This window comes from Oryzias latipes, chromosome 15, assembly GCF_002234675.1.
Source record: "Oryzias latipes chromosome 15, ASM223467v1".
Classification (NCBI taxonomy): Eukaryota; Metazoa; Chordata; class Actinopteri; order Beloniformes; family Adrianichthyidae; genus Oryzias; species Oryzias latipes.
Genome location: NC_019873.2, coordinates 29,529,719 through 29,557,556, shown reverse-complemented (window position 1 = coordinate 29,557,556; position 27,838 = coordinate 29,529,719). Strand labels below are relative to the sequence as shown.

The window sequence follows — 27,838 nt, the reverse complement described above, 5'->3', positions numbered from 1 at the left end:
ACAGCCATGGGAACAGCCATGGGAGCAGCCATGGGAACAGTCATGGGAACAGCCATGGGAGCAGCCATGGGAACAGCCATGGGAGCAGCCATGGGAACAGTCATGGGAGCAGCCATAGGAGCAGCAATGGGAGCAGCCATGAGAGCAGTCATGGGAGCAGCCATTGGAACATCCATGGGAACAGCCATGGGAACAGCCATGGGAGCAGCCATGGGAGCAGCCATTGGAACAGTCATTGGAACAGCCATGAGAACAGTCATTGGAACAGCCATGGGGACAGCCATGGGAACAGTCATTGGAACAGCCATGGGGACAGCCATGGGAACAGCCATGGGAGCAGCCATGGGAACAGCCATGGGAACAGCCATTGGAACAGCCATTGGAACAGCCATTGGAACAGTCATTGGAACAGCCATGGGAACAGCCATGGGAACAGCCATGGGAGCAGCCATGGGAACAGTCATGGGAACAGCCATGGGAGCAGCCATGGGAACAGCCATGGGAGCAGCCATGGGAACAGTCATGGGAACAGTCATGGGAACAGCCATTGGAACAGTCATTGGAACAGCCATGGGAACAGCCATGGGAACAGCCATGGGAACAGCCATGGGAACAGCCATGGGAGCAGCCATGGGAACAGTCATGGGAACAGCCATGGGAGCAGCCATGGGAACAGCCATGGGAGCAGCCATGGGAACAGTCATGGGAACAGTCATGGGAACAGCCATTGGAACAGTCATTGGAACAGCCATTGGAACAGCCATTGGAACAGTCATTGGAACAGCCATGGGAACAGCCATGGGAACAGCCATGGGAGCAGCCATGGGAACAGTCATGGTAAGGCAAGGCAAGGCAAGGCAAGGCAAGTTTATTTGTATAGCACAATTCGTACACAAAGTAATTCAAGGTGCTTCACAAAACAGAAAAATGCATTAAAATCACAATACATCATAGAAATAATCAACATTAAATTTACTTTAAAAGAAAAGAAAAAAGAAAAAAAAGAAATAAATAATAATTGAAAATTGATTTAAAAATAAATGAAGGAAAGGAAAGAAAAGTGCAGATAGGACCTTTCAGTCATATACACGGCTAAACAGAAATGTTTTAAGTCTAGATTTGAACATGAACACAGAAGAGGCCTGTCTCACGACTTCAGGGAGGCTGTTCCAGATTTTAGCTGCAGAATATTGAAACGCTGATTCCCCTTGTTTAGTTCTGACTCTGGGCATCAACAGGAGGCCGGCCCCTGAGGTCCTCAGAGTACGAGATGGTTCATATGGCACTAACATGTCAGAGATGTACTTTGGTGCTCGGCCATGGAGAGACTTGTACACAAGCAGAGCTGCTTTGAAGTCTATTCTTTGAGGTACAGGGAGCCAGTGCAGAGACCTGAGCACAGGACTAATGTGATCATACTTCCTGGTTCTGGTCAGGACTCGAGCAGCAGCATTCTGGATGTACTGAAGCTGTCTTACAGCTCGTTTGGAGAGGCCGGTGAGCAGGCCGTTACAGTAGTCTAACCTACTGGAGACAATCATTGGAACAGTCATGGGAGCTGCACCCGGCACGGACATGAAGATGCAGCTGCACTTCAGGAGTTTCAATAGACTTATTGACGTAGTTGATGAGTTTTTTCCAGACAAATTTGTGTTTTTACAGTATGTCCTGTTTATTCAAGGCAGAGCCAAAGCTTTTCAGAAGATCAAGAGCCATTCAAGTACCCCCCCCCCACCCACACACACACACACAAAAACCTGACAGTTTGTGAGAAGTTCTTAAGAATGCTGAACCAGACTAAGACACGGAATGCAGCCAGAGCTCAGAGGCCAGAAGCTAAAATATAGCATGTTTTCTCTGAAATGTACACAAATTAGTGTCACTTCTGAAGATGCTGCCTGCAGGCATTTTAACGGAAACATTTTATTTATTGTTCCAAAATGCCACTCTCAGAAGAATCCATCTCTGCAGCCGCACCAACATGTGAATGAATGCGTGTGCCGAGACACACGCGTGTGACAGCGTTGAGAGCACATGTGGGTTTTTGTCTGTATTCTGTGAGCCCTGAAGGGCCCTCACTACTGGCAACAGGCTGCATTTCATGAATAATAAAAACTACTTCCATCAAAGTTTTTCTTTCAAAATCTTCAAGGACAAATACTGTAAGGCCATGACGGACGGCAGATGAAAGACGACTCCTTCTCTGCTCAGACATGGAGCTGGACAACACGCTTAGGAAACCCCTCATCTGCAGCTAGATGCTTTAAAGACAAAATATTTCACAATGCAAGTTCATTTATGGTCTGTCAGGAAAAAACGACACGTCTGCTTGAAAAAAGACGCAAACTTTAGAGCTGAAGCCGACTGTGAAGCAGACTGAAGCTTGGTGGTCTGTGTGTGTGTGTGTGTGTGTGTGGGGGGGGGGGGTTGAGGGGTCTGGAACCAACAGTAGAAGTAGAAACACTAGAGCTTTATGGTTCTGTTTTACCTGACACCCCTTTTCAAAAGTAAATGTGGTTTGAGTGAAGAACAAAAAAGTGTACAACAGGTTCATTATTCAGGTTTAGGGGCCCGTTTCATCAACACAAAAATGTTTTGGTGTGTTATGTTTTGTGTTTACAATTATTTTGTCTAATTGAACTGAACAAAATATATCAAAATTAATCAAAAGTTGAACAATGCAGAGAACAAATGTCTGCAAAGGCTTTTGTTGGTAAAAATCTTCTGCAGTGAATGAAGAAGGTCTTTAGTATTAAACCAAAGGTTTTGCTGCTTTTTCTTTGTTGTGTTTTTTTTCTCCCTGATTAGAGTTTGTTCAAAGGAATTCTGTATTTAAAGTAGGAGAGGTGACTTCACTAAGATTTAAAGGAAATTTACTTTAAAGCAACTTCAGCCCAACGTAAGAAAGTTATTCAGTTAAAATAAAATAATAAATCGTCTCTGCATTAACATCAGAAATGACCACGAGCCGACGTTTGTGTTTCCATGCACTTCGACCAAAGCTGCTCAATTTAAATGTTTATGAAGAATTGAAATCATGTTTATTACGTACATTCACTCCTTTAAACAAAAATAAATCCTCAGCAGTTTTTCTAATTGTGCAAAGTTAAGAAAAAGTTTTTAAACCAAAGACAAAACAGGAACATTTATAGTAAAGGTTCAACAAATCTGTTCAAAAAGTTACTTTAACTTATATAGTTATAATTATAAAGTTATAGCTTTATTACAAAAAGATGGAATTCTGTGCAGTTGAGATAGAAAAAAATGTTACTTTATAGAAAAAGACAATACTAATAAAAAGGCTGAAGAGAACAAAGTCAAAATAGGTTTGATATAAGTTTTTGTGTCTCCATTTTCAGATCTGTTCTGGTGGTTTTAGTGTGTTTATGAAGAAGTGGATAACAGAGGAGCGGCCGATAAGGCCACCATACATCCTCGGCGTGAGGCCCGGTGCTGACTGAGACCGGACTCCACTGCTAGACTCCAGTAAACAAGAAGACTGGTCTGTGTAGCGATCAGTGATCCAGAGACCATCTACCTTTCACCCAGAGATTCCACACAGAGGCAGCGGGCAGCACAGAGCCTCGGAGCGTCTAATTGAAAACGCAGAGGAATCTCACCGATACAGCAGCCACAATAGGAGTCTCCAATAGAATTACAGGTATTAGACCTTTTCATATTACAGCATGGCTGCTGATACCGGTTAGGCAGCGAGAGCGTGGCATCGGAGCATCAGACTGTAGCGTGCTGAAGGATAAAGATATGTGAGGGGAGGCAGACGAGAGGAATAATCGCCTTTACTACTTATCACTCCGTCCAGGCGGGAAATGGCGTCGCCACGTCTGTCTGACCTTCTTACAGGGAGTCCCGAAGAGAGTGCAAGTCACACCTCTGACAACACTGAACTCAAGCGTCTTCTCTAACACTGGCAGTTGGGGTGAGAGAAGGCCTGTGGCCGAGCCGTTCCACTACCTGAAAGGGATTCTTCATCTGGAATCACAGGCCAAGCTCAAAAGTCGCTGGGTCATACGGGAAAGTAATGTTTTTTTGCTGATAAATCACCTCTTTTACAGTAGTTTTTAAGCAGTAGATAAAGCAGTAATGAGGTTAAGAGCTTCTGAGGGTAAAGAAGCCTAAAGAAGGAAGGAGCGTCTGATGGGATTAGCTGAGCAACAGAGACAAACCTCTGCAAACAGATCAACAAAACATGGATGCTCAAGGGACGGCCCTTTATTCTGCCAGTTTCTGTACAGACTCTTAATCTACTTAGACTCTTCTTACAGCGGAGTGGAGGAGCTGCTCAAACTTTAAACCAGATTTTATCGGATTAAACTCTCTCGGAGAGAACGGAGGATCCCTTCTCTCCAAAAGAAGTGAAAAAATAACGATGACTAAAAAAGGCGATGCTTTTATCCAGATTATGTTTGCAGATATTCCCCTATTTTCACAGTTCTTTTTGAAGACAGTTCCTCCTTCATCTAGCAGCAGTGACCCTTTAGAGTAGTTAGGAGCCATCTGTCATGACATGAACGGTGGTTGTGAATGAGCCTCGTAGGAGGCAGACTTGTTGTCAGGAACCTTTACTTAACGTGGAATCATCCAAAAACCCATGTCAGATGCTTGGAATTGCCCCAACTAAACCATCGACAGAAACCAAAATGAGGATGCTTGTGTCAGAGAGACTGACCCCTGATCCTCCTCTGGACTGAAGTTCAGGGCCTTTCCACAGCTGAAGCTGCAGGTCAGAGATCAAAAACTCAACGCATGTCTGTCACAAACCAACCAGAGGAGTCACATGAGCAAACAACACAGAAACACGGAACTATTAACTCAACACCTTTTCTGGTAAGTACTAAAAAAAAGTCTCCAGAAATGGTCATTTGGCAGACAGCGGGGTCCCTGGTTTGAATCTGTTCTGGCTTTCCTGAGGTCGTGTCCAGATTCTCAGTCATCCATGGAAATTCTGTTCAAATCAGTCGACGGGATTTAGTTTGTTCTTCAAGACGTTTCCTCTTTTTCCATTCAGAATGGACAGGGAGGCTGTTGCACGGCTTTGGTCGGCGTCGACCTCAGGTGTGAGGTACCAGTCAAATTTCCTTTAAACCTACGGAAGCTGCGAATGGCCTACCATGCTTTATTGTCCAGTTTTCTTTCAATAACGGTCTCTATCATCACATTATCATAGGAAAACAGGTTTTTTCTTGTGACAACATAGTAGATGTCTTTATCATGAGAAAACGGGCCAAAAAGAAGGTAATCATCGTTAGTATGGGAAAAGGACGATGAACGGCAAAGGTAGGCTGTTCACGGCTTCTGTAAGAGCGTCTTCTGCTATTGAAGCAAACGTTTTGCTCCCAGATAGTACAGACATTTTAGTTTGAATCATTAAACCACTAATGTGACGTGAAACAGAGTCACTGTTCAGTGCCGGTGTGAAAACATTTTAGGTGAGAGTTGTTATGAATTTAAAGTGTGATTTGAAAAGATCTTGAATCAGCGCTGAAGTTGTACAGACATGTTTAATGAGGTGACATGAGACCTTCTGTCATTATTGGATAAATTGGCCTAAAAGGTGACAGAGTGAGCGTTTCCTTCAGTCGGCCTCCAGCGTGTTTTTAAAGGACTTTCCATAATCAATGACGGGTTTTCTTTGTCGATTGGACTTTAACAACTAAAAGCACAATCTCATTTGCTCCGGACCCTGGAGCTCAGTCACGGGTTCTGGTTAAAGTCTCTATAATTAAACCAGGGGGTCAGGGGTCCAATAAGAGACAGATCAAACACCCCCCCCCCCTCCCCCAAATAAGCTCCTTCATAACAAATCATAAACATTGGTTGTTGGGACGCTATCTCCTGTTCACATCACGTCCCAGATCCACCCCAGATTAGAGGAGGCAGAGGAAATCCTCTTCTTGAGTCTCATAATCATCCGTTTGGATCACAGCTGCAATTAAAGCCTCGTTTATCTTAATTACTGAAGTAATGAGACGAGTCCCGCCGGAGTGAGCGCCGCTCTCCGAGGACACTCAGGGCGAGGAGCCAGAAAGCAAGAGGGGCACCATGCAGAGTCGCAGTTAGATCTGCAAACAAGCCCGCCCCCCAAAATGATCTGACTGCAGAGGAACGCCGGGCGGGGCCGGTGCAGACAGAGGAACACGCGTGATTATCCGTGTTCAAACAGATAGAAAGCGTGCATACAGATGCATCACTCTGTCTCTGTGTCAGCCAAACTTCTAATGATTTGATCAAGCTGCAGCTCTGCAATAACTCTACATTTTACCTTGACTGGGAATACGATGCTGCACATAATTAATGCATTTTTAATGTCCGTCTCCTCGGGAGCTTCGCTTAGCCATCCAACTTTGCAGTAAACACATCGCACAACAAGACAGCGTGTGGCAGGCGGCTGTAAGTAAGACTGAGTAGGTGTGAGCGCCGAACAGGAACGGCGGCTTTAGGGTTCAGGCCGGACGGCGAGCGCTCCGTCCTGGGGGGTTTAAACAATCAAGGACGCACGTGGATTAAGACGCACAAATAATTCATCACTCGGTTGATGCTGGCATGCCGGCACGCACACAGGGTCAAACGTTCTTTCTTAGGTGTTGAGGTCACATCGGGACTCTGCAGATGACAGAGCAATGAATATCTCTTGCCCCCCCCCCCCCCCCCCCCCCCCCAGATTCCTGGGTTCCATTAATTTTTTCAGCCAGATGACCATTCTGAGGACATTTCTGTCCCCCCACCCTGACTGACCATTCCTGGATCAGAGAGGCTTTAACAGAGGAAAGCTGTACATATTCATTGCACAGATCAGACAGAAATGTATTTTTTGGGGGGGGGGGTCCAAATACATGCACAACTGCAGGACAGGAGCTTGGAGTTGGCAAAAAATAGCTAAAAATGGAAAAAGGTGTTTTTGCAAAAAGCTGACAGACTTCTGCTCATTCTTCCTTCAACAACAATCAAAAAGAGCGGTAAGCCAGAACACGTTTGTTTTACACGTGACACTTGAGCCGATGTCATGGAGCTGCAGTCATGGAGACGACGGTCTCCATGTTTGAAGCAGGATCCCAGTGACTGTCAGTGAGACGCACAGGTGTCAGGTGTGACGCTGTGAGGACGCGGTAAAGAGATGCCATCAGCTTCCACGGCTCTCAGGTTTCACTTTAAGTGTTCCTCATGAAGACGACCACGGCCCCTTCCTGCTTTTCTTTTAAAACCTATATGTTGGGTTTATCTCCATAGCAACCGTTTTATGTTTAGGCTGCCTGGGAATGACAAACACAACTAAGTGCGTTTCAGAAAACCTTTTGATTTCCTTAGCAGAGTTTACTAACACCACCCACAGTCCTAATAGGTTAATATGCTAAATGATATCATTTCCTTCAGCCCCAGCCTAAAGTCCTGGGATTAAAACTTCACAAAGAATGTGGGAGTAACAGGAAAACGCCCCTTTTGGAAGGTAGCCATGCACACGCCCCTCAAAATCTACAACTCATTTTAACATTTAGTAGCTTCTCGATAAGTTAAGAAACGATTGATGAATATCCAGAGGACGAGTTTTCATTTGTAGCTGGTACTAAAGGCGGTTTTAAATTGATTTTTTTTAATGCAAGATGGTGGCCTCACCTGGAGGTCAACGTTCAACGAAACCTCCGACTCAAACAAAAGTTTCCTCTTCCCATTTTTGGCGTATACTTATACTTGGCGTATACCTATTTTTGGGAAAACCGTGAAAATGGCCAAGTCTCCCACAAAACGGCTGCCAAGGCGTAGGTCTAATGGCCATCCCATAATAATTTCAGACACGTGTGTTTTGGTTTTGTTGGTAGATTTCGATGTTTATATCTTTTGGCTACATCAGCGATTTTTGCCCCATTTATTTCTTAGACGGTGTTGCTCGCCATGATGTCATTTTTCTGAGGGGGGGGGCTTTCATTTGTCCGTAATTCCTTTTGGCTGTGAATTTCAGTGAGTTTTTGAGCATGTGTGTGTGTGTGTGTGTGTGTGTGTGGGGGGGGGGGGGGGGGGTCATTCAAATGTTTTGATCAATTCTTATCAAAATATTCGTAGAGACTGTGTGACACGGCCTCAATGTCCAAACAGGGTTTCAAACCAACAGACTGCTGAAATCCACAGCCATGTTGAAAATTCTTCGTTGTCGAGTCTCCCAGCATCCTTTCATCCTTTATTGCATTTGGGCCGACTGTTTTGGGAAACTGATTTCTATTTATGAAGCCAGATGGAGCAAAACTGATCTGATTGCAGAAACGTTTTGCTTAATTTGCCGTGCGTTTTTCTTTATTCCATTACAACATTACAGTTCCATTCATCAGAGGGGGGTCTTAAACCAGTTATCTTCATGATGGATGTTGTTCGTCTCTCAGGTGTTCTTCAGTCTAAATGCAGGTGAGTCACACAGAGCAGTAAATGTGCCGTCAAAGCAGATTTTTTTTGCTTTTTCTTAGACTGGTTTTACCTATTGTGTTATCATTTTTAGAAGTTTGTCCATAAAATGTGTATTTATGTTGAGTCGTTAAGCCGAGCCCCTTCTGATCATCCCACTTCTCACTTTCATCACTGCACAGAAAATCGGTCACCGACATTTTGGCGTTTTCAAAATAACGTCTAAAGCAGCCTGAACTGTAGACTGAATGCTGAACATTTTTGTCTTATTGTGAAGTTAGACTCAGACGCGTCTGCAGTCACCTCATGGATTATGGGAGGATTTTTTTAAGAAATCCGTTTTTCATTTCAACAGTTTAAAGTTTCAAAAATAAAGACAAAAAAGGAACAAAAATAAAGAACTTGACTTAAAATCAGTTATTCAAGTTGGAGCGGGGAAACTCTAGAATCCTTTTTCTGCCAAATAAGATGCTTTTTGACAAATCCAGATCCTGTTTTCCACAGAAATGCAAACAGAAACAGATCTATCTGCTGCTCGTCTGAACACTGATTATTGCTTCCAGCTTCCAGCTTCGTCTGCTTTCCAATTCAGCTCGCCTTGCAGCCGTTATTGACTGTTGGACTTGATGACACTTGTCTATTATTGCTGCAAAATTATGATAAGAGGTGATCGATCCCCTCCTCTGAGCTGAGAATGCTAAATTGATGATGAGAGTCAGACCTGAGATGATGGTGTAGCCGATTCCCCGTGGAGCGCCCAGGTCCTGGTCATGCGCCGTTATGTTCCGCACTTGGTAGCCCTGCAGAGGACAGCATGGAGAGTCCAGTCTTACATTTCAGTCTTAGTCTGTTTTTCTCAAAGACACTCTGATGAAAATTGTGTTTTCAACATGTTCTTGTGGCACTTTTCATCGTGATGGAGGACAGAAATAAAGGGTTTCAAATTGCATTTCTGAGTACTTCTTTATTCAAATCGCTGTGAATCAGGAGCAGACGAAAAGAAACGCAGTTTTAAAATTATCGTATTTGTGACGAAGAACCTGCAAGGGCCTGCTCTGCTCCATTCTGATGCGTCCATGTGCAGACCACATCAGAACATCACGCCGGTTTTTAATTTGACGGTTGAAAATACAAAGAAAAACGGAGCATTTGTGTCTCAGACGGTTTTTTTTCTAATAAACCCCACACACATACGTATATACTGTCAAACCGGTTTATCTTTACAAATACTCGAACTTTGTTGATGTTTATTTTCCCCTTGTGTGTCTCAAAGCTTTCCTGCTGCGTCGATGACTTTACATTTTGACAATAGAGCAGCGTGACGGCAAAATAGAAATGGAAGAAGAGAAAAAAGGAAGAAAAAGAAAGAAAGTGGTTTGAAAAGTCTTTGATCTGTTGTGCTTTCTCAGCCCTCGTGCCTCAGTCTGACACAGGAGTGATGCCTAAAAACCTCGGCGCTGCGGGGAGAGATTGAAAGCCCTCCTTCCTGCCTCCTCTCCCTCTCTCCTCCCTTCCTTCCTCCCTCCCTCCCTCCCTCCCTCCTTCGTCCTCTCGTTCACAGCCAAGCGGCTGCCTCCCATTGATCCTGCAAATTGTGTCTAAGACGTGTTTATGCTCCATTTCTGCCAAAGCATCTCCTGTCATTGACCAATTACAGCTGAATCAATTACAAGCCTTTTAAAGAGACAAATTCACACAGACGCACACACCTACACACACACACACACACACACACACAGGGGAAAATAAAATACGGGGAAAGAGAGTGGCGGGAAAAGTGAGGGAAATCGTGCTAAAGTAACATGAACAGTATTCTCAAGCAGAGTATGTTCAGTCACCCATCAACGATGCCCCCCCCCCGTCACACAGCCACACATCTACACAACTCATCTTTCCAACTCCCTTCTCCCACTTTTCATCCTTTCTATCCATTTTCCTCCTCTCTCCTTCGCATTGATTTGACAGCCAAATTGTGTGTTTGTTCTAGAAGGGGATTAATGTCACTTCAGGCAGAGATTCATAGCATATCTGGGAAACAAAATGTTTTGATTTCTTTCACAAACTTTTCTCAGGACGACAGGTTAATTGGCTCAAGACCGAGAGGAAGACGGTCAGAAAGAAACAAACCGGGCTCTGGGAAAAAGGACGGAGAGAGGACTCGTGACAGGAAGCCCAGTCTCCTAACCTCAGTGTGAATGTCGTCAGCCTGCAGTGAGGCGGACGCTCCTCCTGTCACTGCACGTCTGCAGCCGGTCAGAGAGTCATCAGAGAACCATCAGATCTGCTGAGAGGATTATCGGTTCCACCCTTCCCTCCATCCAGGACCGGTACCGGTCATGGGTCAGGAAACGGGCTGGCAGAATCGCAAACGACCTCTTTCGTCCCGGACGCTACCTTTTCAGCCTTCTACCGTCAGGGCGGCGTTTTAGGACAATGTGCGCCAAAACCACTCGCCACAAAGTCAGATTCTTCCCCTGAGCCGTCACTCTGATGACCTCCTGACCAATCACAGAGCACGGAACAGAAACACGAGAACCGTATCAATAATAATAATAATGGATTAGATTTGTCTGCGCTTTTTCAGACGCTCAGAGCGCTTACAATGTGTCCATTATTCATTCACTCTGAATTTATACTATGTGATGGTAGATCGTGGATGCCGGTCCCTCTGACCATCACCAGGATCATTCATGCACAGTCATGCTGGTAAGCAGTAGTGTTAAGGGTCTTGCCCAAGGACCCTCACTGGGTGGTTTTATCTGCTCACCAATTCAATTGCTTACTTGTTCACCCCCCACCCCCACCCCCACCCCCACCCCCCGGGAATTGAACCCTGGTTTCCGTCACACCAGAACTACTGCTGACTTTTAATTAGTTACGTGTATTTATCCTTACATCTATCTTCGTATTGTTTTTTTTTAAATTACTTATCCTTTTTTGCTTTACCCCTTTACTACCTTGCTGTTTACCCCAGAGCACAAGACACCGCAGCCAAATTCCTTGTAGATGCACTGGAGTAATAAAGCAAACGCAGCATTATGAAAACCACAAACATGCTATCGGACTGCATTGCTGCAGCGCCTGCTATCGGGTCACAAAGGGTCAGGAACAAATTTCACACTGATTGGTCCAGAGGAGTCAACACTGCCCCCTACTGCTGGAGGCAGGAATGAGATGTTCTTGACTGCCATTTATCCTCATGTCGCTCTACTTTTCTTTTTTTAACCATCATTTAACTTCTTTCATCGGTTCACTCCATCTTTTTCTCCGTCCACCCCCCCGCTGTGACCTTCCTGCTGACAGTTGATGAATCAGAGAGTTGGGGGAGACACTGGGCGTGGGCTCCGTCATGCCCCGTTAATATGCATGCAAATGCAGCACTTGACATTTCTACTACAGCACGGACAGGCTGGGGACGAGGGATAAGCAAGTGGTGGAGTGAGTCGTGGGGCTCGTCTGAGTGAGACGTGCAATGAAAGAAGCCATTTTCACACATGAACACCAGAGATGTTCGGGGGAAACGTGCACGCAGCCTGCCCCGGATTGCTGCTGCTGCTCACATGTGTACTCCACAGCGGCAGATTTTCTGCTCGAGATGTTGTTTCTCAGCGTGAAATATGAGGTGGTGGATGTGAGTGAGCACATTTTTCCAGCACTCAGGAGGAAAACCGTGATGCAAAATATAAGATGTGGATATTTCTGTAGAACTTCACAAGAGTTGATCGGAATCCCTGACATCTGCTGCCAAGCGTCACTGAATGTTTCACTCCAACATGGAGGTTTGTTGGAAAAAGCTGATGAGCAGCAGCTCCCCCCAAACTCAAACTCATCGTTGGCTCACATTTAAGACCCACTCTGATGGGTTTTTGGTGTTTCTAACAAATATTAAGAAAATTAAGATTAAAACTGAATTTTGGATATTTTTTTCAAACCGTTGTGAATCAGGAGCAGATAACAAAACACAGTTTGAAAAAGATCGCATTTGTGACATAGAAAAGATGCTGGGCGGAGCTACAAGCTCCCTGCTCCGCCCCTTTCTGATAATCCACCTGCCGACAAACTGATCTATGAACGTCTTTGTCCTCCTGGTCTAAACTGGAATCATGAAGTCAAACCAGCATCTACTTGGGTCTCCAGGTGGAAGGTGACTTAAGGTGAGTGTGCATAATTGCATATTAGGAGATAATGTAGTGTACTAAATATCCATAACATGACTGCTTTGCAGAGGATGAGCCTAAAGCCTTGTTGAGACCACACTGCTTAGCTGACGGTGTGACTTAGTCCCCATAAAAGACATACGTCCCAAATCCACTTTGACCTTTAAGGGGGCCTCCATCCCTGCGGCAGGACGGTAAATCTCCCGCAGTAATTACAGCTGCCTCACCTGCAGAGCTGCAGGTGTGAGAAAGGAAACGTCCCGTCATTCCAGTGTTACGCTCTTTACTGATGAGGACTTTTTATAAACTGAAGATGTGATGCTGATTAAATTGATCTTACAAAATAGCCCAGAGATGGTGACCGTTATGTTGTCACTTTGTTATTTGCGTTTTTTTATTGTGTAATATTGTGTCTGTCCTCATACAGTAAAGTATTTTATAGAATTGTTTTTTAAGGTGTCAGTTTTTTCAAAAGCTACTGTCTGCATCTTAAAAAGAATTGCCCCTCATAGATAAATAAAGTTGTTTGAATTGAACTGAATCGGGTAGTTATGGGGTTAAAACAAATGACTGCGTTCTTTTCCCTTTTAATTAAATTGATGTTTTTATGGACAGATGGTCTTTTTAAATGAGTTAGACGTTTACGTGTCCACAGGATTTTAATGTTATTAAAATTCACTGTATAGTGATCATGAAGGGTTTTCTTTTCTGGTTTAACAGTTTTAATACCGTTGCATATCCTGTTTTTAATGACTAATGCACATTTTAGGTACTTTTTCAATATTTCTGTGTAAATATGTTCATGGTTGTTTTCATGTATGAGTGTTGTACCGGGGAGAATGACAAATGAAGGATCTAAGCCGTGTTTTTCTCTCTCAGTACTTTGTCTTTATGGTTTTTGTTGCATTGCAGGTTTGATAACTAACCAGGGGAACGTTCTCCTGTAAGTTGGTGTTGTAGGGCAGATTGGTGAAGATGGGGTCCATGTCCTGTACATCCGTGATGGAGATGGCTAGGTTGGCAAGCCGAGACAGCGGCTTCAGTTTGTCTTGATCCTAAATAAAAAAGAAAAAGAAAAAACAGCAGATTAACAATCTACACACATTTGGACGATAGTGACGGCGTGTGCAAAGATGACGTGTGAGTGCTGACCGTGGCGTTGACGGTGAGCTGGTAGGCGGTGGTCGTCTCGTAGTCCAGAGGTCTGGTGACGGTGACGGTGCCTCGGGCGCCATCAATCGCAAAAAAGGGAGAGGGTGGCTGGAAAGAAAATAGAACGCTGCCCCCGGTTCCCTGGTCAGGATCCGTGGCATTCACCATAAATATTGATTTGCCCACCGGGGTGTCCTGGAAAATAAATCCAAGCAGAAAAACACGCCGGTGAGAACAGCGAGGAAAGCAAAAGTGTGAGGAGACATTGGCCTCCACATCCACAGACATGACACTGAAGGATTCAAAGAAAAGAAAACTGTTGCAGCAGCGGAGCTCAACAATCCTGCAATCTGAATACGGCCCCCGCATGACGCTCCAATGAAGACTGTGGAAAAAAAAGAAAATATTTGTAGCCAGTGCAGAAAACAAAGTAGAATTGTTGGGACGTCCGATTTTTCTGAACTAACAGCTAAATTCAGAAGACGAATGACAGAATAAACGTTCTTCTTTTTTACCACAGAGCACAAACATGAACTACAGAAATAGACCCCCACTGAACCAAAACATAAGAATATTTTGCAAAAAATAAATTATGTTTGTCATTCTGCAGCTGGAAAACAGATTCCAAGTTAAGACAAATGGAAAAACTGAATTTGACATTTATTTTTAGCAGATTGCATTAAAAAATCTGTATTAAAAAATCTCCACGCAGGGAGGGGGACCCCTGAGCTATCTGGCAAGGCCAAGAGCCGGGCATCACATCACATCTGAGTCGGGGGTGTCCGTGTCCCTGTGGTGGGGGTTCTGGTCCTTGCCCCTGAGCGCTGGGCCTCGCCAAATTTCTAACTGTGGGCGAGCCTGGTCGGGCCATGTTTACAGCTCTTCCTGTGGACCCCCTCTTCTCCTGGGTGTCCTCCTCCTGGGCGGGGGCGGCTGGCCCCTGCCTTGCTCCTTCCTGGACCAACCGTGGTCCGGGTGGGTGGCTGCCTGGAGCGCTGGGCGGGTTCCCCTTGGGGGGGTCCTGGCTCATCCATGGGGTTGGGGTGGGGGATGCCCAGAACTCCTGGGTGGTGGTCGGGTGCTCGTCTGGGGCTGTGGGCGCTCTTCTGGGGCGGGGCCCTGCGTTGGACCCTCCCGGCGCTGTGGGGGGGCTGCTCTCCTCTGCCCCCCCCATGCCTCCCTGCTCTCTAGCTCTTGGGGCCAGAGAGCAGGGAGGCATGGGGGGCGGTTGTTCTCTATCTGCTGCCGTGCGGGCGTTGGGGGGTGGGGGGGTGGGGGAGTTCTGGCTGCTGCTGCGGCGGGGGTCTGGGTGTGGGGATGGCTGGGCGCTCCTCCTTCTTTTCACATTCCACCATCCATTTTAGAAGAACATAAACACTCACCTGAGCACAGGTGTTAGCTCACCTTTGCACTAATAGTTTGCGTGATAGAATGAATGAAAGATTTCACACTAGTTTCTTTAAAGGCATAAGTATGCGTGTGGGAACAGTGTTTGTATTGTGTACATGTTGACATGTGGACATTTTTGGAGCCAACAGGTGTGTTTGTGGCATTTGAGTGTGTGTGTGGACAGGCCCCGCCCCTACTAGATTTGTATTACATCTGAACCTCACTGTAATGATAAACATCCAGTAACTTGTTGCTTTATGCTGCTTCATGGTCTTATCCCAACTTCCCCTCCTATGATCACCCTCCTACCCCCCCCCCCCCCCCCCCCCCCTAACATCCCTCTCTCTTCTTCCCTCATTTCCTTTTCCATCCGGTCCAACACAAAAGATTTTCAAATATGATTAAAATGAATAAAGTTTGGCCTCTATTCCAAAAGGGGTTTATTCAGACATACCTTTGGTTTGTCAGAAGATGAATAACCCCTCTTGTTAAAGTAAAATATGTCCAACACAAGAGGCCCTCAGCTCTCATCTGTCTGCCCAGCTGTTGGACAGGACAAGTTAAAAAAACAAAACAATATAAATGCAGAGCGAGCTTCTGATGGACTTTTTGTGTTTCTGTTTTTTAACACCAACTACTGCAACTTATCTGTTAAAAACGTGTGAGACAAGAGGAGAAACATGAGTCTGTTTGATAACAAATATAAACCCAATAAAACAATTAATTACCACTGCAGCTCTTCAATGGATCTGTCTTTTCACATTAAGAGTTGGTATGGATTGTACTCTTGGAACTGGTTTTGGTCATGATCTGTTTGCAGTCGCTCCCCTGTCAGTTACATCAGGTTCAGCTGTCTCCATTTCAGTCAATGATCTTCAGTCTTCAAGTGTCGGCTTCTCACGTCTTCATTGTCAGATCATCTGCTCAGCCATCCTTTTGTTGCCGCCTTAAGTCATGGGGTTTTTGTCACCATATTAAAGGTGTTAAATGCTCAGGTTTCTGCTGCCAAGTCTGGTTTCCTGTATTTTGGATCCAACACCATCAGTTCAAAACAGTTTTTTTAGGATCAAAAGAGGGCAGACTGAAAACAGCAGCTCGATAGAAAGGTGGAACAATGACAAGTCTCTTTTTCCGTTTCCCTCATGTAATAAAAAGAGAATCTACGTTCCTATGGAGTGATATTTATGCCGACACGTTGCACACAAAACCTTCTAAGTTGCAAATGAAAATATTACATATTTTCATTCCAATACTTTTTTTATTTGCTTTCAAATGTCTTTTTGCTGGTCACTACACTAAAATAAAGAAATACAAAAGCTGTTTTATTTTAGCCTCTTTGCTGCTCCTTCTGGGTTTTACTCCGAGAGAAACGGGCCAGAATGGTTGAAGACTGCAGAATCCTGTTCGAACAGAACCGTTACAAAGACCACGTCTGCCTCCAAGCACCGTCAATACAAGACAGAGACACCTGATTGGTTAGAATCTGGACCAATCAGCAGCTGTTTGATGGCAGCTACGTCACGCTAAACTGAACCTTGGGAGCAAAATCAAAGATAGGAAAAAACTAGGATGACACACAATGCATGGGAAAACATTTGTGTTGCAAACGCAAAAACAAAAAAAAAGAAAGCAAAGAAAAAGTATTTGAAAGCAAATGTTCAATATTTCCATGTGCAATTTAGTACATTTTGTGGCCAACGTGGTGGCAAACATGTCACTGCATACATTCCTGTAAGAGCTTCATTCATTAAAGTTGGTCTGAAAATCATCAAAGATTAAGTCCATATATGTTAAAAAGTTGAGGTGGTAAAAAAACAGAACCCCCCCCAGTCTCTCCCCCCATCAGCTCCTACAGTCTACTGCTGTCTGTGAAACATGGAGAATTGTTTGCAAGTGTGTGATAATCTGTGTGTCTAATCTGACTTGTAAGCACGATTTAAACACAACACAAAGTGTATTGGATATTTGCTGGTCCTGCTGACGGCTTCTCTTGAGCAGTTCGTTCTTAGTTTCTCATGTCAGGAGAAAAGTTTCTACTCCAACGACAGCACCTGATACCGAACAAACATCGGAGCCCCATTTTCGTCACGCTTTTATCAGGCTTGTCAAGTTGTCTGCGTCTGAGAAATTTGGAGAGGAGCTCAGAGCCTGCAGCCCAACACAGAAGCAAACGATGATTAAAATAAATTAAAAATGCACACCACTCCTTTTTTTGTCTTTTTTTTTGCTTCACACTTGGATTGATGCGTCTCCATTAGTGGTGGGCAGGAATGTCAACATCATGAACAGCTTTGATGTTAAACGGGCAGGTTGAAAGGTGAGAAATCTGTTTTTGGGGGTGTTTCTCTTAGTGGATGTGCCTGGAATAAGTATGTATTGTTTTCTGTAATGCTGCATGCCAGTTTTTTATCAGTGTAAACAGCCACCTGTAAAATAATGACTTGCTAAGACTTGAGCGTAAACGCCTTCAGGTGGAGTTAGCAAACACTTTCAAACATCTGTTCCGATCTGACAGCTTCGGCTCCTTCAGCTCAGTTCTTGAAGCCACCTCTGCTCAAAGATCTACTGGTGACCGACTGTGCATCACTGACACGGCTTCCATGTGTGCCCTCACGTTCATACGAGAACGTTGGGAGGTTTTGGGAATGGGACGTGTTAGGAGGAATTTGAATTGTTTTAAAAGAACATAAATGAGCAATGGATAAAATGTTTCATTCCGATTTGCAGATCTCATCTCATCTGTCCCCGACTTCTCCGTAAGCTCACAGTGCTTGGGAGGCTACACACACAATTTTCAGACTTTGCTTTGGTTTGTTTTCACACTTTCTAGGCCAAACTGCCTGGAAACGTCACACAGACCAACAGAGGAAAAAAAAAAGATAGAAATGGACCCTTCCCACTGGGGTTTGGTCCATGTGTGCAAGCACCTCCGCCTTCACTACACCGTGAATCCTGGTTTTAACTGGGACGGGGTTGCTGTCCAGGGTGTGGTCTGCTTTCACTCTGAATTTGCTGAAAGAAGCCCCAGCATCCCCCCGTGACTCTGGACAGGACCCAACATGGATCTGAGCGGTGCACCTTTTCATTTCAAATCAAAATTTGACAACGTCCGCTTTAGGGCTGAGCTGTTCAGGGGACCTTTCGCGCAGGTCAAACAGATGCAACCAAGCAGTCTGGTGGGAATGCGTCCTTTTATACATAAATTGTGCCCATCAGCCAGCAGAATCCATCATCAGTCAAGTCTCAAACCCTTGAATTCAAGCCACCGCAGCGACTGCTGCAAAACAAATGATCAGGTGCAAAACTCGGTTTTTATTAAGACAATCCAATCACACCCAAGACACAAAAAAGATTGAAAGAAGCTGCAGCTGCTGATGGTCACTGCAAGCGGGACGTGAAGGACTGGATTAGTCAGGAGCTTCACAAGAGCAAAAGCCAATTGGTTAGTCATGGTTCATCCGTCGGCACATTCGCCCTGACAGAGCTGTGTATCTTTTGAATACATGAAGGCTATTTCCTCTGGGAAGAAGAATGTTAAGTGGTGAGACAGTTGAAGAGGAATGAAGAGAGCTCCTGCTGCGTCTTATCTGAGGAGCACGGCAGGAATCATGCTTCCTCTGAGAGCTGCTGCTAATGGAGAGAAAAGAGACCCTTTCTGCAGAGATGCAGAGGGACGGAGAGAACAGACTTACTTTTGACAGACTATTCATAATGTTTCCTCCACACTATGTTTTCCAAAAATGCATCCTATTTTCATGCTAATATTAATGGTAAGAAAGTAAAGTTAAAGCTTACTGCATTCCAGGTCTTTGGCTTCATCTGAACTATAAAAAGGTAAAAAAAAAAAAAGCTTCAATGCAGCAAATATGCAGTGAGATGTAGTTTAAGAGCTTCTCTGAACAGAAAAGACAGAAATCCCCCTGAAGTGTTGTGGTTCAACAAACTCTAAACAAGACAGACATGTGTAGACGCACTGATCCAGGCAGAAGCATCTGAAATGACAAAATCAATGAAACTTCCCCGAAGAATCATCGCTGAAAAAGGAACAACTTAAAACCAAAAATGGACTATTCTGTCTGAGTCTGGAGTCTCTGTCTGTGTCTGAGTCTCTGCGTGGACGAGGACGGAAATGCATGAGAGCCACCAGGAGGACGTGAACTGGCAGCATTTAGACCGGAACAGTTCGGTGTGTTTCAGGAGAGACTAGACGATGAAGGAGCCTTTTCTCTTCTGTCTCATTCCGCTTCTCTTCTTTTCGTTGTTCGCTTGGCAAACGCCCTGCTGTGGTTTCATTACCTCAAAAAACGGCTAAAATGGTTTTTCAGAGAAAATGAGGACGCTGAAACCGAGTCAGTGATGACGCCACTAGACAGCAAAGACTGGTTGTTGGAATTTCTTTTCAAAGTGTATTTAGTTTGAATAGGAATTACTATACAAAAAATTCTGTTTGTGGACAGTAATCCATGAAACGATCAGAAGAAGAACAGCCCTGCCTGTTGTGTATCTTGGCTCTGGCGCCAGGCCCATCCCTCTACAAATCAAGCCCCTCGAGACGGGCTGCTACCAAGGTTATCATAGTTAACGAAAACGAACGAAAAAACTAAAACTAGAACTGAAAAAACATTTTCGTTAACTGAAATAAAAATAAAAACGAGAGTTTTAAAAAAAACGAAAACTAACTAAAACTGTTTGTTGTGTGAATAAAACGAACTGAAACTAAATAATATTAACCCCAAAAAATCCTTGGTTTTCGTCTTTGTTAATACATAAGTCTTTTGGGTTGAAATAAAATCTATTTACTTCACGCTGCTAGTTTTACTGTGTATTTGACCCCTACGGCATCACGTTGTCTGTAACGTCACATGATGTCTGTCAGACACTGCTGGCTAGCGTGGTCATAGACATTTACATGAGCGTGATGGCTGCATTAAAAGTTGGGAGAAAGCGGGAGAGTCCTATTTGGGACTTTTTTGAATATAACAGCGTAGAAAACTAAAGTAAGTGCCTTGTAGTCGAAGCAGGAGACAAAATTTGTGGAACACTCCTCAAAGGGAAAAACCCTACGAATCTAAAAGTACATTTAAAAAGCGCACACAACAACGCAAATCAACACTACCTACAAGCTAGCCTGTCGCCCGCCCTCCCCCGAAAAAGAGGCGAGAGCAGATAACGTAATGCTGTTATCGGCTGTTGTATTTTAATTTAAGGATGGTTGAACTTGTGTCCTCTGAATAATAAGTGTTTCAAAATGTATCTTTGATTGATTTTTTATCATACAATACTTATTCTGGTGATTTTGAATCATGCACCTGACAAATATCCTAATTTACAAACAAAATGAAAAAACTAAAACTAACACTAAAACTAATAAAAACTAAACTAAAACGAAGCAATTTCAAAAAATAAAAACTAATAAAAACTAGTAAAGCTGCCTCTAAAAACTAATTAAAACTAAATCAATTTAAAAACAAAAATTCAAAACGAAATAAAAACTAAAACTAATAAAAAATCCGAAATTATTATAACCTTGGTTGCTACTGGATCGTTTGAGTTTCTGACTCTGCATCGTTTTACCCCTAAATGGATTTTTGAGCTTGGCAAAAAAAGTGAGCACATAATGAAGTCAAACTACTGTAACTACTTCAGCATCAGCAAGGCAAGTGCAGCCAAGCACCGAGGCGCCAAGCGTATGAGCTCCGCCCCTCCATACTGCTGTTTTGGAAAGCCGCACCCGGATTCACTCATCGGGTCCACATGACCTTGAAGTTGAAAAACCCAATCAAATTCGCCTTTAAAAACTATGCAGCACGATATTTTTGTGTTTGAAAAAGTTTCAAAAGATAACGTGTGATAACTGCGCCCCCCCCTAAAATAGACAACGGCCCCTCCAGCTAGACCCTCTGGAGCCGGAGCTGGTCTTTCATCAGTCCGTTACACAGAGGAACCCAGAGTCTTGTCATCGGTACTCAACGGACTGTTCATCTGCAGACACTTTGACACACACGCCGCACCAGAGTTCACTTGCAAGTTTCATCAGGACCAGAATTCACTGGATTTGCATCACAGTTCAGAGGAGTTTCAGTCAAATGAAGAGGACTATCAGAGGAGAAAACACAGACACAGACCTAAGAGGTAAATGCTCCCTTACTTCACGTCTGTTGACTGATGGAGATCCTCGTTTTAGCGATTCTTTCTATGAATGCACTCGAGTGTGCTTGCAAGCAAACCAAAACCCACATTTTCAGAGAAAATGATTGCTTGTTGAGTCAGAGTTCAGGAGCTTTCACAGCGGCCAGAGGAAGAGGAGGAAACAAACTCTGGTCTGCTGGGAATTCACCCAGAGAATCATGGAAAGGGCCGTCATAAAGAGGCATTGGGTTAAAGAAAAGGCAGAGTAAAGCAGACAAGGAGACCGAAAGGACAGGCAGAATCCAGACATGAACACATCAAAGTGAAAGCTGTCACTAAGGAAGGATGAGATGCAGCTAACACAGACAGACGGTCTTTTAACACTTTCTGCTGGAAATCTGCTGAAAGTGTTTCCTCTGCCGACCCATGCACGGCAGTAGCAGATCCCGGGACTCCTTTGGGGCAGATTTCTGGTTCTACAAAGAAGTTTGGCATCTGGGGGCCTAAAGACTGAAGGCTGGGCTGACCGAGGGCTTATGCAGCTCTGGGGCCGTGAGAGGTGGTGGGGACTCCGCTGAGGCCTGGCTCTGGGAGTTTAAAGGATTCCTCACGTCATCTCTCTGCTTAAGGAGTCCTTGGTGGTGTTAAGGCCTTCACAGAGAAACGCTGAACTATAACTTTTCATTTTTTCTCTCCCCCTCCTTTGGATTGGAAGCCTATAAAAAAACTGTTGTCTTAAAGCTCATTATCTATGACAATGGAAACAACCAACACGATGCTGCATGTTGACAACAACATCCTGACTTACCATCAGCATCGAGAGGCAGGAAAGATAAAATAAAGGATAAATGGCTCGACACAATTGAAAGTCATTTTCCTAAACACACAGCTGTTTTTTTTGTATTTTGTATGGATGAAACATTTTTCTGTTTCAGTTCAAAACCTCCATGTTTCGCCCTTTTCATTGTCTCTGAGGGGAGAGTTTGGCATCCAGCAGTTGCTGAATGAATGCCACAAAGCTTTTACACTTCTGGAATTATGGAGCACCAACACTATTCCATTAAATCTAATTATTTCCCCCAGTTATGCCAATTCCTAAGTTCTGCAGTGACCCAAACCCCTATAAGGAGACATAGAGCAGCCTTTTTGAACGGGTTTGGTTTGTCTGAAAGCAGCTGCTGCATTGATTTTGTGCTCCAGCATGAGCTTTTGCTGGAGCAAACCTTGCTGTTAAAACTGAAGCAGAAGAGGCTGCACTGAAGAGAACTGTAATGCTGTATTGATTTTGACAGTAACAATCTGAGCTTATTCAAGTAAAAACTTAACGATTACTGATGGAGACGTGTTGGATAAGTGGATTCCTACAAGTATGTTGGCATGAAATCCAGAGAATTTCTACTTAACCCCAGCGTTCCTGCTGAACGATCTTTGTCATTTGTCTGTTTGAATTTGAATGTCATCATATGATCGACTCTAAAGAGGACGTAAGAATTCACAGCTCTGACATCTCAGTTGGCAGCATGTGACCCCCGCATGTGACCCCCGCATGTGACCCCCGCAAACTCTATATCATGCATTAAAGGTCAACATCTGGACATGGTTTCACTGCTTGTTTGGCCTCAAACATCAACCAGCAAACACTTCATTAAAAACTTAATTTTATTTTGACAAGAAAACTTTTTTGTATTTTTTACTTGTGCCATCTGTCGCTCCCCAATCAGTAACGGCACCCCGCATGAACGGAACACGTCTATTTCCACTCTGAGAACTTTCCGGTACTTGTTAGTCAGAATCAATCTTAACAGTAGTAAATGCCTCTTAAAATGTTACCAATAGTGGAAACGTTTGTTTTAATGTTGACAGAAAAGTCACAGATCAGAACTGTACAGTCCTTATTGGGCATGTGCAAAGTCGGACGGGACGGCTGGGTCCACCCGATCCGTACTGCCCACGTGCAAACGTTTGGTTTAATAGCAGTTTCCTCCCCAGTGTACCACGACACCGCCACTTACCAGACTTAGTTAACAGTCACGTTAACAGTTGGTTAGTTAACACAAACTGTCAATCTAGCTGCAGCAGCCCCGGGGGGTAAAATGCGCTCGGTTGACCGTATCCTGTAAAAGACTAAAACCATCAGACAGAGAGGAATGACCTCGAGCCTTATGGTTTCCATGACATCACACATCCAGATTTTCCTTGTAATGACAACAACGTACACATTTGGTGTTGCACTTAGGCGCCATCCTCGTTTGCTAATTCGAGCAGAAGAAGCTCTCCGTTAAGGAAAACATAAACCTGTGCGACCATGAAGTTATCCGATGCTTAAACGGTCATAAAGTTGACAAAACTGTGGGGAAATGCTACTGGAAGCAAATCTAATTCACATTTTTGGCGGCAAACGGACGTGACGTCAGATTCACGCAGGCGAGGAACCGATCAGGTAGACGTACTTCTAAAGACACAACCCTGCTTTAAATGCCTTTAAGAAATTTAAGTTCTGATCTCAATGCCGTCACAGTGTTCGAGTCCCGAAAGCTGAAATCCTGTGCCCCCCCCTGCTAATTTGCCCAGTGATGAGAGTCAAAAATCGGCCTCAGGCCTGCTGTGGATTCAAGCTAAAATCCTGTCGGTCCAGTAAAGCCGCTGGCAAACCTTCCCCTTTGAGCGCAATCCTTTGTTCTTATTTTGTGAGAAATGTTAAAGACATGGTGATTTGAAGGGGCTGTGCTGGGGCTCGGCCCCCCGCCGCTCGCAGCCTCAGAGGCCCAACTGTTTGCCACAATAGAGCCGTGATTACAGCTACACTGCTCACAAGGTTCTCCCTTCCTTCTCATCTGTCTGCTCTCCGCTTCCATCTCAGCAGGTATGTGATTACACCAGCCGCGCTAACTTTTCCCTTCCTGCCTCCCCGCCGCCGTCCCTCCATCGCCGCCTCCCACACGTGGAACCCGGTCACGCCGCTGGTGCCTCTGCTCCGACTTACGCAAAGAAAGAGAAACCTGAGAGATACTTTCAAAAGAGTTCTGTTCTTTGCAAACTATTGGACTTTATTAGCAGTGTGTTCTTCAATAATGATCCGTCAAAAGCTGCAGCTCCGACTCTAAACACAGAACTTGAACTTAGTGCTGGACTTCTGGCAGCAACGCTTAGCCTTATGAATTACGAGAGCTCCCACACTAATCATAGCTGTGACACAAAAAGCCACATTTCCCTCTGAAATTAGCTTATCAATAATTCACTCATGTTGAAGAAAGATGAAGTGTCCTTCATCTGCAGCTTCTGCACTAAATGGAAAACTTTTAACACCAAATGATGAATGAAATGCAGAAAATCCAGAAGGTTGTTTTAAACGTTAAAACGCTTTGACTTTTCCTGACTAACCCTCAAAAAAACAGAGCAAAGGATTCTACGTTTTGGGGACTTTTTTCTGCTTCACAGGAAACGTTACTGTCCCGCTGTTTCCTATTATTATTATTATTATTATTATTATTATTATTATTATTATTATTATTATTATTATTATTATTATTATTATTATTATTATTATTATTATTATTATTATTATTATTATTATTATTATTATTATTATTATTATTATTATTATTATTATTATTATTATTATTATTATTTTAGTGTCAAAGTATTTAGAATTATGAGGAATATTTGAACTGTTTGTACCAGAAGTCCAAAAGCCAAAGCTTTGACTCAACATCAACAATGAAAACATGCTCAACATGAACTTGGAGTTATCAATTATATAATTCAGTTAAACAGAAATACAAAACTGATTCTCATGTTTACTTATTAAACATCATTTAATGGAAATTTGCTGTATAGTTAAATCTTCCCTTAAATCCAGAACCTCCAGATAATAAAACACCAGTTGTGGGATTAAAGCTATAAAAAACTCAAATGATGAAACAGTTAAAGAACAAAAAAGAAAATACGGCTTCATGTGGATTTGTGAGATTTTTAAAACTGAACATGTTTATTTTAAGCAAACCAAAAAAATAAAAAGTAAAAACAATCAGACAAAGGAAAATGTGAATTTGCCTGAACACTCAAAACTCTGTTTTTGCCGTTCTTCACCGGGTCCAGCCTGCCTGCTGCTTAAGCGCCACAATCACTGAATTGTTTTTCAGGTAAAAAAATGAAACTTGATCTAAAAGACCCAAGAGATACAGAGTGGAACACGCCTATTTCTTATGATCACATCCAGAAGAAAACGTGAACCGCTTGGCTTTTTTGCGGCTTTGTTGTGAAATTCCAACGCACTTGAGATACTTTAGTACTTTTTTTGTATCCTGAATTCCCTCCCTTTATCTGGTATTTTTGTAGCTTTTGTGTTTGGAAACAGCTCGCAGCGATTTCAGATTACTTCAGCTTTTTCATGCCGGGCTGCTGTTCCGACCGTTCAGGTCCTTTCTTCTGATTTGTGACATTTAGCCTTTCCCCCGGGAACTCATTTGACCTCCTGTCGCCTGTGAACTTCTGCTGCAGAGCTGGAGAAAACACAATACAGCATTTACAGTAAAGCGGGCCCCGTCTTTGTGGACTGTACAGAACTGAAGTCAAAAATCATCTTCAATTATACACCTCCTCTTCCATCTTCTAGTTTCCGCTCGGCCCACCCTGTGGCCTGGCAGAGCAAATTTGCGGAGAAGCACTGAGCCGGACAAAATACTTTCACTCCAACAGACAGGAGGAGGAGCGGGCCAAGGACAGTTTCTGAGGAAGAACACGGCCGGAAAAAAACAGCAAAATCCACTGAAGACCCACGCTCTCATGTGACAACAGCAGCATTTCTGCCAATGATGAATCCAGATTGCCATGACATCCCTAAGATTAGTTAAAAGGCCAAGAATGATTTTGGATTATTAGAGCAAAAATAACAAAGGTGACACTTGGGGGGTTGCACGAGCGAGTAGCTAATTGTCGATTAGCAGGAAATCAATGCAGCAAACCAAGAGTTTTTGTCCGAGGACAGGTACAAGACGTGTGCACGAAGACGGTTTCATCTGTAAGAAGAAGAAATGGCTTCCTCATCCGTCTACTGCAACAACCGGTCAACCTGAGCCGCCCTGCCAGAGCTCAGGGCTGTCAGCCTCCAGAGCGCCGGAGCCGTTTGTTTCCATGTAAAGGTAATCAGGCCCAGCATGCCGCAGGGATCCGCAGAGCCAGGGAGAAACAGATGGGCCCATCCCACAGGAAAGCTACAAGGACGGGCCAAATCAGCAAGTTCTGCACCCTGGTTCTGTTATTTACCGTCATCTGTATCACAATCCCACATGTGAGGCGGGAGCGCAGGTTCTCAAGCTGTTCACAGGCAGCCCTGGTAAGTTTGGTTGAAGCTTTGTCACCGTTTGGGGTAAATTTACAGACCCGAGACATGAGAGCGCTAAAAACCTCCGTCACCAAAGTCAGCGTGGAAACGTTTTCACCTTTACCAGGGAGAGGGAACCCCTCCAGACCTGACTCACACCCTTACTTTTTATTTCATTTGGAACTGTCTATAATGTACTTGATTGGCCTTTGTACTTTTATGCTTTTGTTTGTCGTTTGTTTTATTATTTTAATTTTCAAATAATCTTTTATCTTTCATTTTATTATAAAGCACTAAAAAAGTGAAACTTTTCCTAACATTTGTGGCAGATGGTTTCATTACAGAAAACATAGTTTGAGGAGAATGAGCTCCAAGGAGAACATGCTCTAAGGAGAACCTGCTCTATGGAGAACCTGTTTTAACCTGCTCTAACCTGCTCCAAGGAGAACGTGCTCTAAGGAGAACCGGCTCTAAGGAGAACCTGTTCTAAGGAGAACCTGCTCTATGGAGAACCGGCTCTAAGGAGAACCTGCTCCAAGGAGAACCTGCTCCAAGGAAACCTGCTCTAAGGAGAACGTGCTCTAAGGAGAACGTGCTCTGTGGAGAACCGGCTCTAAGGAGAACCTGCTCCAAGGAGAACCTGCTCCAAGGAAACCTGCTCTAAGGAGAACGTGCTCTAAGGAGAACGTGCTCTAAGGAGAACGTGCTCTAAGGAGAACCGGCTCCAAGGAGAACCGGCTCCAAGGAGAACCGGCTCCAAGGAAACCTGCTCTAAGGAGAACGTGCTCTAAGGAGAACGTGCTCTAAGGAGAACGTGCTCTAAGGAGAACCTGCTCCAAGGAGAACCGGCTCCAAGGAGAACGTTCTCTAAGGAGAACCTGTTCTAAGGAGAACCTGCTCTAAGGAGAACGTGCTCTAAGGAGAACCTGCTCCAAGGAGAACCGGCTCCAAGGAGAACGTTCTCTAAGGAGAACCTGTTCTAAGGAGAACCTGCTCTAAGGAGAACCTGCTCTAAGGAGAACCTGCTCTAAGGAGAACGTGCTCTAAGGAGAACCTGCTCCAAGGAGAACCTGCTCCAAGGAAACCTGCTCTAAGGAGAACGTGCTCTAAGGAGAACGTGCTCTGTGGAGAACCGGCTCTAAGGAGAACCTGCTCCAAGGAGAACCTGCTCCAAGGAAACCTGCTCTAAGGAGAACGTGCTCTAAGGAGAACGTGCTCTAAGGAGAACGTGCTCTAAGGAGAACCGGCTCCAAGGAGAACCGGCTCCAAGGAGAACCAGCTC

The 27,838-nt window shown here is 44.2% G+C and overlaps 1 protein-coding gene across 3 annotated transcripts in view; it reads right to left on the bottom strand.

Moving 5' to 3' along the window:
* The window catches only part of cdh23 (cadherin related 23), a 178,854-nt gene that overhangs the window by 90,888 nt on the left and 60,128 nt on the right, over positions 1-27,838 (bottom strand). For all 3 annotated transcript variants that reach the window (XM_023963384.1, XM_023963386.1, XM_023963385.1), the window contains exons 7-9: positions 13,716-13,910; positions 13,490-13,618; positions 9,128-9,206 (exon numbers count right to left, since the gene is read on the bottom strand). In XM_023963384.1, coding sequence (XP_023819152.1) covers positions 9,128-9,206; positions 13,490-13,618; positions 13,716-13,910 — 403 coding nt within the window. The remainder of the gene's footprint in view (positions 1-9,127; positions 9,207-13,489; positions 13,619-13,715; positions 13,911-27,838) is intronic.